The 17,178-nt window shown below is 46.9% G+C and overlaps 1 protein-coding gene across 1 annotated transcript in view; it reads left to right on the forward strand.

The window, feature by feature from the left end:
- Nucleotides 1–1,602: 1,602 nt before the first annotated feature.
- Nucleotides 1,603–17,178, forward strand: part of RERE (arginine-glutamic acid dipeptide repeats) — a gene marked incomplete at both ends in the record, with an annotated part of 115,003 nt that continues 99,427 nt past the window's right edge. Inside the window, 2 exons of the mRNA XM_079545667.1 lie at nucleotides 1,603–1,927; nucleotides 12,391–12,461. Of these exons, the coding sequence (XP_079401793.1) occupies nucleotides 1,603–1,927; nucleotides 12,391–12,461 (396 nt within the window). The remainder of the gene's footprint in view (nucleotides 1,928–12,390; nucleotides 12,462–17,178) is intronic.

Here is a 17,178-nt window from a genome sequence, read left to right on the forward strand (position 1 = left end):
TAAGAGCAATTTGTCTCTGTGGCTGTTTCCATTGCTGGAAGCAATAGTTGGCAGGGCCACGAATATGTTGTAGGCTTCAAATACGCAGCTTCACTGCCTCCTTAAAAATCAAAGTAGTCCTTTACTTTCCTCAGTGTGCTCCCAGGCACTTAACATGCAGGCATGCAGCCCTTTTAGGTCCCATGTTTTGTGCTGGAGGTGCTGCAGCCTTCTGCTCAGCGCAGTGGTTCCTGGTCGCAGCAGGCAGTGCAGCATCCTGGGGAGTTGTTGGCTGCTGTGAATTGGGTTGGTACACAATTAGTACACAAATTCGAGTTATAGCTGCTCTGTTTTTATGAATGGTACAGAATCTGCAGTGTAAGATGGGACTGGACTGTGTTTTAGGATAGCAGCTTGAACTCCTGGGAGGAGTAATAGAGGCTGCAGGAGGACAAACTAAAATTGTAAGATGTGGCTGGTGTGACTTGCTGCATTGGCATTCTTTTGTACTGAGTATCAGGTATCTCTTCTGAAGAGGTGTGAAGTGTTTTGAGTACTTCTCTGCTTGTTCTTGGTTTGTGTGTGTGTGTTTTTTTTTTTTCTGTGCAAAGCAAAATAATGGGTTTCGCAGCTCTTACCCTGGATTGATGACCATGGGAAGATAGATATCTGAGCTGCTAGAAGGCTCTCTGGAGACAGAAAGTGCTGCTGGCTGCTGCTGCGAGGTGTAGCGTGCAGAATGCAGGCACGGTCGTTTTGATCTGAGCAACAGAGAGGGCGTTTGAAGGAAACTCCATTTTGAGAGAACAGAATAATGAGACGGGGCTGCACAGGGCCGGTGCTCTTTGGCCTGCAGTTTGGCTGCTGGGGATGGCAGTGGGGGGAGCTGGGTGGTGGGCAGCCCCTCTGTGCTCTTGGCTGTGCTTTGGGGATCCTGGCCCACAGGACAAGGTTTGCAAGGTTCTCTTGCAGCAGCTAATCCGGGCTTGCTTACTCTAGGCTTGCACTGAAGGAAAAAATAATGCAGTTGATTTTAAGAGTATTGATTAAATGATCAAGGAGGTAAAAGCATAGGATTATCTCTTCCCATTCTATTCCCCAGCAGGAAACTGAGTGTGTGAAGCTGGTGGCTTATAAAATCCACCTCCCTGTTCTTCTGTTAGTGGTAAAGCAAGCATGATGTATGGAGAAGCAAATTCTCTAAGTACTGTTTTATTTTCAGTTCATTCATTCCGGTACTCTGTGGGTTACAGCTTGGTTGTAAAACCACTCACTCTGGTTTTGGGAAGGTGGGTGAAGCTGTCATTTCCACAAGTGCTTTAAAGGGCTGTCTTGTATTTGCGGCGTTGTATTTTCTGTGCTAAATAACTTTGGGGTGTGGGCTTGTCTTGTTTTCATGGGTGTTTTCAGAAATGGAAAGAAAGTTGAATATTAACACAGGCTTTTTCCCCTCTTTCCTCCCCCTTCCTCCTTCAAGAACCTTTTTAAAACGCTGGGGTTGTTGGAGTGGTTGAATTTTTCCTGGATTTGAGTGAGAAATTCAGAAGACTGAAGCCCAGGCTCACTGTCTACCTTTCACGGAGGCCCAGCCGTGAGAGGACAGAAGAAGGCACGTGGCGAATCATGACAGCGGACAAAGAAAAAGACAAAGACAAAGAGAAGGACAGGGATAGAGACCGGGACAAGGAGCGAGACAAGAGAGATAAGGCGAGGGAGAGCGAGAACTCGCGTCCTCGGCGGAGCTGCACGTTGGAAGGAGGTGCCAAGAATTATGCAGAGAGCGACCACAGCGAAGATGAGGACAATGACAACAACAGTGCCACCACGGAGGAGTCCACAAAGAAGAGCAAAAAGAAACCTCCCAAGAAGAAATCCCGATACGAGAGAACAGACAACGGTGAAATCACGTCTTTCATCACGGAGGATGACGTTGTGTACAGGCCTGGAGGTAAGAAGTGCCTGTGTTACGTTTGCCTTGCAGCTGTTTGTGCACTTAGCTGCAGCACACGCTGTGCTCTGCTCTCTTCCTACTCCAAGCTGTGTTTGTATGGGGGCAGGTTGTCACGTTCCCATTGGAGACAATTATGGGTGCACGCACAAAGCTTTACAGATACGTGTGTTTACATCTGTTGAGATGGATGTGAGCTTTCCTTTAAGAATGAGCCACCTTTTTCACTTTCTACTCCATTAACTGTGTCCAAGGGTTTTAAATTGAACTGGACCGTGCACTGTGCACATTGGTCTGAGCTTGAAACTAGGCATTATCTGAGCTAGAGGTTGGATGAGGTGGCATTTCCCCCCATTTCTAAATTGTTCTGCAAGTCCATTTTGTTTGTTGAAATCCTCATCTCTTCTCCTTGAGGAATAAATCAGGTGAGTTAAGATCTCACTCCCATTATCTCATTTGCTTTCCCTGCCCTCCCAATAGCTAGCTAATGCATGTGCACAGCAATGTGGACTGAGCAAAATCACTGGTGTCAGAAGGTGTCTGGGTGTGAGGACAGCAGTGAGAAGCTTGCGTTGTGCTCTGGATGTCCTGGACGTGCCATGCAGTTGCTGCAAAGTTCACATGAGATTTTCAGTCTCATGTAAGGTTTCAAGTTATAACCTGTGGCTGCTGCCAGCTAACTCCTTCGTGAAAGTAAAATTGCAGAGATTATTCACCTGGTTGTATTCCTTGTTTTTTGAGCAAAAAAGTCCGTGTTCATCTGTGCTGTGTTTTAGTAGTTAATTGCAGTTGTTTGTTTCACCAGGAGGAATATTATCTTGAACTGTACTGTTCAGAGTGCTGGCTTAGGGGCTCTGCCAGTTTTATATTGCTCTCTGTCAAATGATTGCTGTGGTACAGTAATGCTGCTGGAGTAGATCAGATGAATTCCAAATAAAATCCATGAAAACTACAGAGGTAAAAGCTTGTCTGATTTTTCTATGAGGTGCTGCATGTCTCAAGTACTAAAATGTCAATTGTGTGGGTAATGTAAGTGGTTGAAGTGCTCCATCCAGGTGTGGCTGCAGGAAATGCTCTGAAGAGCCCCTTGTGCATGTGAAGCACAAGCTGCAGGGTGCTGCAATAGGGCTGTCCGTACTTGGGTGCAGAAGTTGGTCATTCTACATGGAAGCAAACTACAGATGTTTGTGAGAACAGCTTACCTGCTGAAATGCTTCAGTGACATCTTTGGAACAGATAGAAACGGTCTTTTCCTCTCCATCAGGGCTCGTTGCTGAGTGGTATCTGTTGCTTGAGCAGTAGCAATAGGGAGCCTGCCTAAGGATCAGCTTTGGAGCAATCTTATTTTCAGTGTCAGAGGATGAAAAATACAAGTATGTTAGGAACAGCTGTTGTGTGGGCCCAGCAGTACAATGCGATATGCTGGCTTTCATCGCAGAAAGACTTGGCGTAAAATTAAGATGGAAAATCACAGTGCTCTCAATTTCATTCTGTAGCAGATTGGAGGAGAATTAGTGCTTTGTTCAGGAGCTGCAGTGCTCTGTGTACCACTGATGCAGCGGCGCTTGGCTGGAGGTTTATCTGCAGGGCAGCAGGAAGCACAGCTTGCACCTTTGCAAGAGAGTTGTGGAAGGAGGGAGCAGATAGCATTTGTTGTTTCCCCACACAAGAATCCATTCAGAAGAGAAAGCTCCATGTACAGACATAGCTGGAGCCCTGCGTGTGGGGGGTAGCTGCCTGTACTGGGGGAGGTGGTGGCTGTGCACCCTTTCCATGTGTGTGATTCTGTCTCTGAGATACTGAGCCTTCATATGGATGAATTAAAGGTCTGCATTTTCTATGTTGGTGTTACCTTATTTCAGTAGGAACCAGCCCAGGAGCTGTGCTGTACCACTGTTTGTCCCATTGCTCATTGTGCTTTCCTATTGGCATCTGTCTCTTGCCTTGATCTGCAGGAGCAATGCGAGCACGTGCTTGTCAGTGCAGCGCTGGAGGGGTGTGAGCAAGGATGAGACCATAATGGACCTGTTTGAGATTTTTAAAAGCTCTTTTAATTTAAAGTATAACTTCCTAACAGAAGCAAGCTTCTGAATTCACACCTCAGTGCATAATATATATTCTCAAAGAGTTACAGTGCATATTGCAGAAGAAAATCTTGCATCTTCTGGCTAGGAGGTTATATATAGGGAGATGTGTGTGTAACTAAAGGTATAAATTGCATACAGTTTGGGAGAGATGAAGGGAATTTAAGTCAGTGAGACTCACCCAGCAAGGATTAGAAAGATGAATGTGAAAGGTGTGTGCAGAATGGATAGCTGTCTCTAACTTACATCTTCAGGGCTGCAGGGAAGGGAAATCTTTTCCGTTTGTCTGATTCCATCTCTTAAATACTCTGTTGTGATCAGGAGGGATGCTGAAGGTCTGTGTTTTGTACCCGTGAAGCCCTCGGTTGCAGTCTCCCTCTGTCTGCTGTGCAGCAATTAATCCAGCACTTGATTTTCTTTGTGCTAAGCTCAGCACCTGTATTTGAGTAACAGTAATTGTAAGTAAATAGATCATCAGATCCTCAAACAGGTTATGCTGTTGTGTTAATGTGCAAATACTGTTCTTATTAATTTGCACGGACATAATGAACATATGCATAGCTTTAAACCATGCATCTAAATTTGAGTAAAGCTTAGAGATGACACTGTGCAATTAATCTCCTCGGCTGTGTTGGCACTCACATGGATCTGTCCTGAAAGCTGCTGGCCCACATCCCCATCTGTCCCTTCCTTTTCCACAGCCTCCCTTCCACTTCCTTTTGCATCTCTGGTTTTAATTTGCTTGGCAGTTCTCACCTTGTTCTTGTCACGGTAAGAAAGTCACTCTTGTTGCTCAGAGTGAATTGAGGTTTGGTGTTGAGCAGTGCTCCCCAAGTGCACCTCGTGGCTCTGCTGGTGCCATTGCTGTCATGACATTACTGGGATGGCACAGTGAATCTGCACTGGGAAAGCTGAGCTGGGTGGAAGTTTGGGCTGGTTTGGGTAGCAGGTGGCTCGGTGTGTCACCTGTGGACCAGGACAGCACTGTTTGCTCTGCCTGTATAGGAGCATTTAAAGGGATCTGCAGGGATTAAAAGGATTGATGAGGATCTGTTTCTGCAGTGACATCAGTAGCTATGTAAACAACACCTCAGCAAGAGGAGCTGATGTGAGGTAATGGAAGGTGAAATGCTGCTGCTGGGAGAGCCAGGCGTTAGCTGACTGCAACTTTCCCTAGGCCAGGCTGACTGCTGAAGTGATGTGAGTGCTCTGTGCAGCTGGGAGGGCACCAGGGCAAAGGAGCTGCACCTCATCTGTGTGATCATCAATGCAGTGTGAGTACAGTGAGAGCATGTCTCCAAGTAGCACCCATCTGTGGTTGTGCCACGTGTTTCTCCACGTGGGCGGGCAGTCTTCTGGCATCTGCTCCTGTATCCAGCTCTGTAGTTCAGTGATAACGTGATATTGGCCTTGGTTTAGCCATAGCTCTTGCTGTGAGTGCAGTAGCCAGGTGTTTTATTTCCCTCATCTGCACATGGCAGAGGTGTGTGAGGCCACGTTAATGAGCAGAAAGCCTGCAGGTGGACCTGGAAGCAGTGCAGTCCGTGAGGTGCAGTTGAGAGTTGGCAGTGCCTGTCTGAGCACTCAGCCCTTCCTCTCTTGCTATGGCTGTAAGAACACTTGTGACACTGCAGCACTTCCCTTTGTATGCCATAGGTGTTCCAGGCTGCTCCATGGGTTATTTCTTGTGGGCAAAGTTCAGATATTGCTGCTGGAAGATAGAGCTGGACGTGTGTGTGGACTCCTCTAGAGCTGCAGGTTGGTGTCACTTTGGGATTCCTCTGTGTTTCTGCCCCCCACTCTGTGAGCTGCTGTCAGAGAATGGAGGAGGTTGGATTTGCAGGTCAGATACTGTTGCAAAATACCACTGCTCAGTTGTCACCAAACGTGTCCAAGGGAGTTCTTACATGGTTTTCACTTGGATATTTTCTGTGTTACAGTGTTTGGCCCTTTTCCAAAGGGAACGCTTGGACTCTGAAGTGTGTGTACCCATCAGCAGCCGGGCACGGAGCCCACAGTGTGATGTTGTTGTGCTGTCACATCCAGAAGCACCAGGGTCACGTTTGGGGCCGGCGTGCAGCCCTGGTGCTGAGCTCCATCCCATGGAGCATGGCCAGCACTGCTTCCAGCTGTAGAGGAGCAGTGATGCATCTCTGTGGTCTGGTGAGACAGGGATGCCCTCCTGCCTCTTTCCATAGCAGCAGCAGTTCAGGCCTCCAAATTCCAGAGCTTTGTTTCACTCCTGGCTCTGTCTTGTGAATTGTTCCCTGCGTGTTTGGCATTGTTATAACTGAGGAAATCGCTGACATAGTTGTTTTAATCTGGAAACCCCCACCAGCTTTATCAGACAACCAGCCGGTTTTGTAACAGTAAACAGAGGGAGGGGGAGGAAGCACTTTGTGATAAGCAGCTCGGTGGTATTTGGGTTGCTGAGTGTCAGCAGGATGGAAGCGCAGGGATTTGGCTCGCTCCTTGACAGTGACTGGCTCCTGTCTGACATGGCTCGGGTGCTTGTCAGCCTTCCAGGTGCTGCCTCCTATTTATTCTGACAGCTTTACCAGCTGAGAGAGGTGGGCATGCCAGAATTCAAGTGTAAAAATAGATGTGTTATGAATATGTATCTTCTGTAAACCTTGAAGTTCTGGCAAGTTTGTTTTTTTTTTTTTTTTTTTTTTTTTGAGATCTGTTATGAAGTTGGAAAAGATGTTTTTTTTTTTCCTTTTTTCCTGGGGAATTGTAAAATTGGAATTTTACACTTAGCAGGAAGAAATGGAATGCAGTGACTTGTGGGGTTTGAGCTGGGGCCATTTGTGGAGCAGACTGCGCTGTTAATGGCTCCCTTCCTCCCTTTTCAGGTGCTGGGAGGAAGAAAAGCCCGTTCTCAGGTGGGAGCATCCCCAGGGCTGAGCTGGTGGCCGAGCACCTACAGCCCCTTTGCTTTTGTTGTGGGGGAAGTCAGTGGTGTGGGAGGTGGCCCTTGCCTGAGCCTTTATAAAGCTGGGGACTGCAGCCTACAATTAACTGTCATTAATTTTGTTGAGTAGAAATATGTTCCATTTATTGTACAATCAGGAGCCAGGCTTGAATGAGTTTAAATAGATGAAATCTAAATTATACTGACAGTCCATTAAACAGCAGCAGAAACCCTTTAAAGAAAATGGATTCGCTATGATACCAGTTTATAATAAAATCATTTGCCAAATAAGAACTACAGTCCAAGCATCAGGAATACTCCTGCGAGCCTCAAATGAGCACAGTAAATTGCTGGAGCCATTTATTGCAGAGCAGGGCTCGGCGCGTGGTGCTGCGCCGGGGAGCGAGCAGCACTGCTTGAAATCTGCTCAGCAGGAAGTGACAGTGCGAGATCAGCACTGCAATTTGTTTGCTGTCAGCCATACAGGGGAAGAGAGGCAACTGCACAGCTCCCGGCCTGTCAGCTGCAATATTTTTCTAGATGAAACCACGTATCTAGCGTTCCCGATGTGTTTTTTCTATGTAGTCTGTGGTTGGCATTAAAGCATTGTGCCCAAGGTGTGCTGCAGTGAGAGCTCTGTTTCCTTTACTGACCTTTGTTTTCAGGCACTTGGGAATCTATGTTTAGAACATTGAGGGACAGTTGAGGATTTTCCTTTTCGTTTCTTCCTTGCTTTTTTTTTTTTCTTTCTTCCAAGCCCAGGGTGGTGCTGGCAGAGCAGAGCTGCTGCACAGGGCTTGTAAAGGAGCACTGCCCTCCCTGTCACTGTGTTAATGGAGGTAGAGCAGGACAGGCAGGCACACACACAGTATGGCTTCAGCATGCTGGCTGGATGGCTGACTGTGGAACAGGTGCTTGCACTGCTTTGCTGGACCTGCTGCCTCTGCTAGTTGCTGTTAGTGGATGCGTGGACTCGTGGAAGTTGGTGCCTGCACGGCTCTGTCTCATTTCTTGTTGTGCTTAGCAGAGTGACTGCACATCTGGTGTGTTATCTTTCAGAACATATGTGGAATATCCAGAGGAAAGCAAAGTGAGGGAGGGGATGTGTGACCCAGAGAGCTGCTGGGATGGCAGAGCTGGGCGTTGTGTGTGCATTGGTCTGTGTGCTTGTAGTGTGAGAAGAACAGAATCATAGAATGGCCTGGGTTGAAAAGGACCACAACGATCATCTTGTTTCAACCCCCTGCTGTGTGCAGGTCGCCAACCAGCAGCCCAGGCTGCCCAGAGCCACATCCAGCCTGGCCTTGAATGCCTGCAGGGTTGGGGCATCCACAGCCTCCTTGGGCAGCCTGTGCCAGTGCCTCACCACCCTCTGGGGGAAAAACTTCCTTCTGAGGCTGTGGGCGATGCCTTGCCAGTGACTTTTGAGGAATCTCCTGGAAGTTTGTGCTGCAGGGCACCTGCAGTGCTCTGACTTGGATGGCGCAAGTGCTCACTCATTAGCTGAAACCCAACAGGATTAATTGTGGAGATGGCTGCAACGTAAGCTGCTGTTAGCTTTAAGCTGATAAAGGTTCCTGTGCTCAGTGAGGTTGTTGGTGTTTTTTTAAAGCAAAAGATCTTTCAATCTGCGTATGCCAGCTCTAATTTTAAAAGCAGCTTTTAGTGTGGGGAATATTAAAGTAACCCTTCAGAACCAGGGCACATCTGGTGAGTGTTACAAGCCCAAAGGCGTAATGACTCCCTGCCATGTGTCACAGAAATCCTTTGCCTCCAGTGGGAGGTTTTACACAGCATAGGATAGAAAGCAAATGGAGACAGGCAGCAAGACCCACCGGCTGTGCAGGAAACATGGGATTTCTTGCTCTCTCTTGTCCTTGCAGTGGGGAAGGCAGTATTTGTTGGCAAATCAGTGGTCGTGGGATCATGTACTGCTGTTGAGAAACCTCTGTGGACATGCCACTCAAGTGTGTTCAAATGCAGAAATGTATAGAAAGGTGTTTATAGTCAGATTGGATTTTGTTAGGCTTTATGAAGTGGAAAGCACTGAATGTTATTAGGGGCAAATATTGATAGTATGCATCTGAAATATACCAATGTTGTGAATCCCACCCTAGAATGAGAGGTGTTGAGATAACTGATTTCAAGTCTTTCAGATTCTTCTCTTGAAAAATGGGGCACTGAGGTTGTAAGAGATGCCTGAACCCAAAGCAGCCTGAGCAGTAGTGCTGGCAGTTGGCTGATGTGATCCATTCTGTGCACAAGCTGCAGCTGTTTGGAGCTCAGGTGTTACACAACCTGTGGTCAGTGGAGCAGAGGTGCTGCAGCACGTGGCAGTGCAGTCATGAAGGGAGCAGCTGACCCATGTGAGGTGCTTTGTGGGCATCAGCCTTAGCCATGCGGGTTTGTTGCCTTTAGGAAACGATGCGCAGCTTTCCTTTGTCACCTGGTCCACAGAGCTCTTCTTCAAAATGATGTATTTGTGGTTTGGATCTCTGGTAAATGCAAGTAATTGCATTTTATGGTGAGCTTTGAGTGGCTAATGCGGACACATCCATAACTGTTCCCCTTCTGGCGCTCTTCCAGCTTCTATCTTTTGTAGCGTTGCTTTACACCTGAATTAACTTGTTCTCTTATCTGCACAGCCTGGATTGCTTTGCAGGCATCTGAATGGGATGTCATCTTTGTTTCTGCTGCTGGCGGGCAGCCAGGTGTGCTTCTCTTCCTTGAACTCGTGAGTCAGGGTTTGCTCTGCCCATGGTTGCTGCCAGGTTGTGTTCCTTGGCTTTGTGGAGCCGTTGCAGAGCGATGCTTCTCCCTGCTCAGCGTGCTGCCTGGCAGCATCTGGAGCACAAGGCCTGCAGGACTGATATTAAAGAAAAGCAGGGTCACAGAATTTTCTTTTATCTGCCATCTTCTAGTTCTTTATCCCCAGTGAATGCAGCAGAATTTCCTACAAAGGAGTGAGAATCCATTCCGCCGCACAGCCGAATCACTGGCTGGTTGGAGCCAGCAGGGCTTTGCGTGCAAAGCGGTCAGCTGGGGAGTGCTGGGTGGCAAAGTGCTGCAGGGGTGATGTGACCCTGGGGCTGCCAGCAGTGGAGAAGCTGAGCTGAAGCTTACAGGGTCAGTACGAGGAGGCATGGAAGCTGTATTTGGTCTCAGCTTCCAGGAGGCTGTGAGGCTCTGTGGGAACTGGAGGATTTGGGGTAAAAAGTACTATGTGAGTTATGAGTCAAGCAGCTTACAGTTCTTCTGGTGTTGATGGTTGATTACATATATGATATTTGAAGCTTTTAAAATGCACATATGCATGCTGTTGCAACAGCTGCTACTATCCTAGCTTGAAAATATGGAGCTTGAAATTGGTCATTTGGGAGAGGCAAATTTTGCTCTATCTGAATGGGTGTAATTCTGCATAATTGTACAGAGACACTGGAGGTTGTTGTTTAAAAATGTTTGTAATTCTCCTATTAAAAATAAAAAAACCTCAACATTTTAGTGCATTTAGCATCCACAGAGTTGCTGTTTCTTTAGAAACTCTTGCTGTTAGATGTTTGGTTTGTCAAATTGCAGATGGTGAAAAGCAGCAGCACAAATGTGAAGTTGGCCTGCTTGAGAGTGATGGGGAGCACTGGAGCTGTAAGGTCACTGGTGCAATGGAAATAATCCAGTTCCTAATCCTGTATCTTTGATTCTTACTGGAAAATAAGCAATATATTTCCAGCTTAAAAAAGCAACCCATTTTGTCAAGCTCATTTAACTTTATTAAATGCTGCTGTGAAACGATGAGCAGAGCGTTTGTTGATGGATGGAGGCTGGCTGGGTGAAGAAGCCCATCGGATGGTGTCGTGTGCAGGAATTTGGCACTTGCAGGTTTGCTTAGCTGCTGCCGTGGCTGAGATGGGCAGTGGGGATTGGTTGCTGGAGGGAGGAGAGGAGGATGCTCTGCCATGGTCTGGGTGCTTGCACACACATCTCTGTGCTTGTGTGAGATGAGATCTCTTCTGGGAACTTGTGCTCCGTGGCTTTAGGCTTTTTAATTCAAGGAATTGCCTACCACTAACTAGTAGTTGTGTTAAGGGGATTTTCTTTTGAAGAACAGGAAGGCCTGGGTAACCTTTTCCCATTTCTCTGGTAAAAGCCTGAGCTATTTGAGCTGTCGCAGCAGGGTTTGGGTGACAGCTGAAGTGATTGCTTTTAGCTGTTTGCTGGCTCTCTGGGGATGGGGCTGAGGCAAGCTGGGGCTGTCAGCGAGGAGCTCCTTGCAGTGCAGAAATCAAGGTGACCTTCTGCCTGGCTTTGATGCTCATGTGCTCTGACACCAACCTGATTTGTAACCTCCTGCAGATCAGCATCTCTCCAGGGCAGCATGGAAAGCCTGGGTCAGTAAAACCAAAATGCCTCTGTGTTGCAATTCCTTCCACTGGGTGTGCAAACTGAGCTGTCCCAGATTTGCATTGAGGCTGAGAATTGAGGAAGGTGAAGATACAGAAAGGGATGAGGAAGGAGAAATCCATGCGTAGATGTGAGTGAGCGGTAAGAAGCCGGAGCCATTTTGTGCTCTTCCTCCTGGTCCTGCCTCTGTGGCAGAAATGGGTGTCTGTGGTGTAAGCAGAATTTCCAGGGTGTGAAGCAGGGTGTTAGCTGTGCTTCCAAATGCATCTTCTGACACTCTAAGACTTGAATGTTTCTCTGTAGAAATATTGAGGTTCAGGGGGAATCCCTCACAGAACAGCTGGGGTTCTTTGTGTCTTCTGAGGGCACCAGGGCTGCCCTTGGGTAGCTGCTTGGCTGGAGGAGCATGGATTTCTCAGGTCGTTATCCTTAATCAGGCAGTTCTTTCTCCTCTGTGGGTAGTTTCATTCTGAAACTGCTTCTGGAGCAGTTATTGCTGAAGCCTTTTTAAACACCTTATTTTGCAGCAACCTTGTAGGGTGTCTGGTTGTCAAAAGCAAGCCAAAATAATGACTCTCTTTCTGTCATGTCAAATGTAATTGGAGAAAGCACAGCTCTTCCCCGAGGTAAACCTAATTCAGTGTGCTGCGTTTCATCTGCGATGGGTTGCCTGGGTTTTCTTTACAATTAGAGAAACTGCATTGGTGCTGGGTCCTTAATACCAGGTTAACCACAAAAGATTTGATTAGTTTCCCGTCTTACTTTGGTTCATAGGCTGTGACGTGGTCATTTTATTAACCAGGTTCAGAACGGGCCTCGTATGACTTCCTTTTGTTTTCCTAGCAAAATGTCTGCTCGAATCAAAATGATGCAGCTAATTCCCTTATTTATCATCATAAAGCATCTAGTTTCTATTTATGGATCACACTTGGAATAAATTATGTTATGCAAATGAAATGGTGGCTCTTTCCAAGCATAGGCTGTTTTTAATTTATCCTGTTTTCATGTCCTTTCTTTGAGGTACAGAAGTTAATTTCCATTATTTTAAAATCTTGTTTTTTTTAAAGATTGCGTATATATTGAAAGCCGCCGGCCGAATACGCCGTATTTCATCTGCAGCATTCAAGACTTCAAACTGGTAAGAAACATTTTCACATCTCCTCCTCCTTTTCCCCACCCCTTCTGCAGTGAGGTGCAGTGCCTGGTGGTCCGTGCCTCGTCCCATAGCTCCTCAGCCATCCCACTAGCTTCTAGGCTGAGGTCTGTGCAGCTGTAGTTAATCAGGCTGTAGAGTTCAGGTTGTGCTCTGCTTCGTGATGGGGGTTTGTAACTCATGGGAGATCCAGCTCTGCTGGGGGGAGCAGCGGTTGGGATGGGGCAGCAGTGGCTGATGTGTTTTGGGGGAGCAGAGGCTGTGCTGAGCTGTCTGTACCGTCAGTGTGTGGCCTGCAGCTCGATGTCCCACTGCCTTGCCTTCAGAGCTCAGCCCTGCTTAGCCCTTGTGCACTACCAGGTCCCTTTGTGTTGGGATGGAGTTATGAAGCAGTGGTTTGTGTTCTGGGCAGGTCTTGCTGAGTTGCAGTTCCCCGGGGTGTTAACAGCAGCAAAAGCTAAAGTTTCTGCTTGTCACTATTGGTCTAATGCAGCATTACAGCTGTTTGCAGAGCCATGTAGGCATGTTGCACCATGTTTTAGTTTTCAGTATGCAAAGGATATGACATCAGCGTTGCTGGCAATTTTGTGCATTTTCACATGGAAATAGTGTCATTCCTTTGTTTTCCTTTGCCTACTCCAATGTCTTTAATTTTCCTGCTGGGTTTTTCTTACTGACATAATATGTAAAAAAAAAATCTTGTAGAAATGATAAAACCAGAAAAAAAAAAAAGAACAAAAAGCCACCAAAGCCCTTTGATGCTGATGGTGCTTGCAGAGATGAGTCTTCAGTGCATTTGCCACTGTTGATTTTACTGCTGGAGAGAGGAAAGATGTACAGTGGAAAGGACACTTAATGTCTCCTCTGTTGGTGCCAGATAGCAACAGGAACTCAGCCCTGTTTTGCCTTCAGCTCAGCGTGTCAAGTGGAGCAGGGAAGAAAAAGTCAACAGCTTTGAAATGTCGCCTGCTAATTAAGTATGTTATCATTGGGGTTATGGTAAAGCAGAAGATTTTGGCTGCGTGTACGACTCAGCCTCCCCTTCCTATTGCTCTACACGCTGTTCAGGTGCAAAAGTGGATTTTTACTTTTTTTTTCCCGCTTAGGAGGAATGTAAGCTTCCATTTTAAAAGGAAAAGGTGTGATAGTCGAATTTTCAAGGTTTTTTTGTTGTTCAGAACAGTGTGATGTGAAAGGTTCTGCAGGGTACAAACTAACGTGCCCTTAGGGGAGCTTTCATTTGTCTTTTTTGGGTGGAAGATGACACAGCAGGTACAAATCCACTTGCTTTTACTTAGCTTTGCCACTCCATGACAATTGCTGTGAAAAGCTTCCCTTCTGAATATACAAATCCTTTCTAGCTCAGTCTTACTTCAGGATCCAAGCAAACCCTGTGTTTGTTTAGGAATCAAGTAAAGGGAGTCAGGAGTGAGGTAACAGTGTTCTGAAGGTAAAATGTCTTGGGTCTGTTCTGCTATTTTCATCTGCATGAACTTTGCTTTAGAGAAATGATGGAATACAGGAGCTGGGGGGGAGAGAACTGGTGTGCATGTTGCAGCTTCTGGCTGCATGCTGAGATCTGAGTGCTGGGTTCAGAAAGCAGCTGCCCAGTGCAGGGGCCTTTTGGCTTTAGAAGTTGTAGGATGTGGGGATGAATGGGGGAAGGGTGGCAGGGAAAACAAGATTTGTCTATCTTCATTTTCTGGTCAAATAACAAGAGTAAGCTTGGTCCAGTTTCTCTTGAGCCCTATGTCCGTCCTTATTCCATTCGACCAAGAGATTAAAATCTCTTTTCTTAGGTCATACTTCTCAGCTTTTGCCTTCTAATCCATTTTGCCTTGTACAATTAAGAATTTGCTTGCACTTCCTGCATCACTGGTGGGCATTAGCTGCATCGATAGCAACCTTCAGTGGCTGCATGGATTTCGACAGACTTTGCATTTGTTCCATGAGGCAGCATCTCCAGAAGATTGCCACCATCTCTCAGATGCTGTGCTGGGGACAGTGATGCAGGTGCAGAGGTGTGGTGGTCATGGCAAAGCATGCCTGTGGTAGAAGGGCATTCTTTAGGCAGCCTGTGAGCTCTTTGACAGTCAGCAGAACCCAGCATAAAAGGGAATGTTATTGATTGTTCTGTAGAGGCCAAGAACGCTGCCAAGCCCGCTGCAGCCTGATCTGAACCAGATCTAGTTGGCAGAGCTTCCTCTGAGCAGATCTATTAAGTTCCAGAGAGGCACAGATCTAATACAGTGCAGTAATAGAGCTGCAGGAGGAGGGGGGGAAAAAAAGTGCAGGTTTCCAGACAGTGTTATTACTTGAAATTTTTTTTTTTTACTCTACCAGATGTCTTTACTAATGGGTTTTTTTGTTAATTTAGCTTTGAGGTAGCACTGGTTTCAGTGTGATTTAAGCTTCATGCTGGGGATGCTCAAGTTTGTGCCTAGCAGTGCTGTGCGTTGCTGACAGCGCAGCCCTTGGGTGCTGAGAGCTTGCCAACCCGTGTGACCTCACGTTGGACTGAAAGCTTTGCTCCTGCTGCAGCACCTTGTGCTGGTTGGGTAACTGGGTTCAGCAGAAGGGGAACAGCAGCAGAAGGGCCAGCAGGTTGGTCAGCAGCAGCCACCCGTGGCTGTGCCCCTCAGCCAGCACTGAGTGGCTGCTGGCACTGCTAACGAGCTGCCTGCATCCGTGCCACCAAGGCTAATGCTCCTTGCCCTCTGCTAGTAATAGTGATGATAAATCTGCTCTCTAATCCTGTCCTGTTTAAACCTTTCTTGATATGAATTTCCAGCGTTTGATAAATGAGCCCAGATTTCCTTTTTCAGGTTTTCCTTTTTTCCTCCGAGAGCCCAACTGGCAAATGGGTTTTAGCAGCATGCTTCTGATTTATCATGTTTCAACTTAATTTGGTGTCACATTTAAAATGCTAATGGGCTCCACTTTGAATCTGAGCATCAGAGAGAAACTTGCGGTGCTTTTAAAACGGAAAAATGGTGAATTTGCCTTATGAAAGAAAACATTATTATTTGTGATGCGGTTGCCCTTTGTGCCTGTGTGTTTATTTGATTGAAGCATCTTGACGGCACTGCTTTCTCCTTGAAGCCTGATTTGAATGGAGCGTGCAGCTGGATTGCCCCAGGGCCTTGTAGCAATTTATAGTCGGGATGGAAAGGCAGAAGTGCATAAAAAGACAGTTGTGAAGAGCCGCTAGTGCCCTGTAATAGAAAATCTGTGTATGATGACCTTGTCTGTGAGGGCCTCTGGGATCGTTTTACTGTGATCCAAAGGGTTATAAAATGGAAAGGATTGCATCTCACTGGGAATAGAGAGGAAAGAAGAAAAGAAATCTGTTTTTCTAAATTATGCTGTGTGTGCTTCATCTCCTTTGTATTCTTCCTACATCCAGCCCCGAGTGTTAGCAGCGGTTACGGCGGGGATCTGGCACTCTCTGTGCTTGTATAGGCGCTGATGCTTTGAATGCAAATATCTGGGTGAGGATGCTGTAGCCACAAGCGTTGATGTATTTAAAAGCCTCGCTCTGTTTGTAGATGAATTGATGTTCTGTTCCCGAACCACGGCTGAATTAATTTGCGGCTAATTTTTCCTGGCCGGTTACGAGGCCGCCTGACCTTTTCCATTTTGGTGTGGAAAAAAAAAACTGCTGATGAATACGGATTCTGCCTTCTCCAGGTGGGTCTCCCCTTTGCAGCTGGGACCGGCTGAAAGATGTCCTTTCTCCCCCAGTTGCCATCCTGCGCTCAGCCTGGGCGCTGCAGGGCACCGGGCTGCGCGCTGCCGGGAGGCGGACGGATGGGTGAGACGTTTGAAGGAGCACTGAATTATTTAAGCTCCAGAATTTAGACTGCAAATGAGATTGGCTGTTAGGTCTAATGTGGAGCAGATTGAAATGCTGCTGTGATTACAGAGGGGCACGCGTGGGGCAGGAGATTAGTATGAAAATGTGGGCGTGGGGGGCTCGGAGGGGAGCAGCGAGGAATGATGGAGAATCAGAGGTGACAGTTTAAGGATTGCATGGCAGGAGCTGCACGGTGATTAAATTCACTGATGCTGTCATTGAGCTGTAAGGCTGAAGATAACATTCTCTCCCTGTGCTGAAAACAAGAATCAATACAAACTCCTTGACAGGAGCTAAATTATTAAATAGAGCCTTTCTTGCAATGTTTCATTATCTGGGATTTACCTCAGCTGGTGATTTGTCAGCGGAGCGGGGAGATTTGCTGGGCATTTTGTATTTAAATCATTCCAGATGCATATGAATCCATTTTGATAATTCCCTTCCCTTTTAAAATGCTCCTCGATAGATTTGTGATTCGCTTTTGCCCAGATGACACTTGGGATTTTTGCACAGATTGGAGCTGTGCAGTGCAGTAGGGTGAGGGCTCCTCACATCCTGGTAACAAAAAGTGTGTGTGTAGCATCAGGCTGTTCTTAAGTGCCGAATTGATTTGCTTGCCTTCGGGGTGTTAAATTAGCAAGCTGTTGGGAATGCCTTTCAGCTGGGGTTGAGCTGTAGAAAGAAGAGGGAGGCTGCTCTGGGTTTGGGGGTTAATGTGCACTGAACTTGATAGAAAAATAAAGCAGCGTTCTTGCTCCTGTTGTCTGCTTTCTGAAGGCAGGGCAGAGCCTGGCTCTCCTGCAGGAGCTGAGCCAGCATGTCTTGGGCTGCAGAGCTGCTCACAGA

The sequence above is a fragment of the Tetrao urogallus genome, assembly GCF_951394365.1.
Source record: "Tetrao urogallus genome assembly, chromosome: 21".
Lineage (NCBI taxonomy): Eukaryota > Metazoa > Chordata > Aves > Galliformes > Phasianidae > Tetrao > Tetrao urogallus.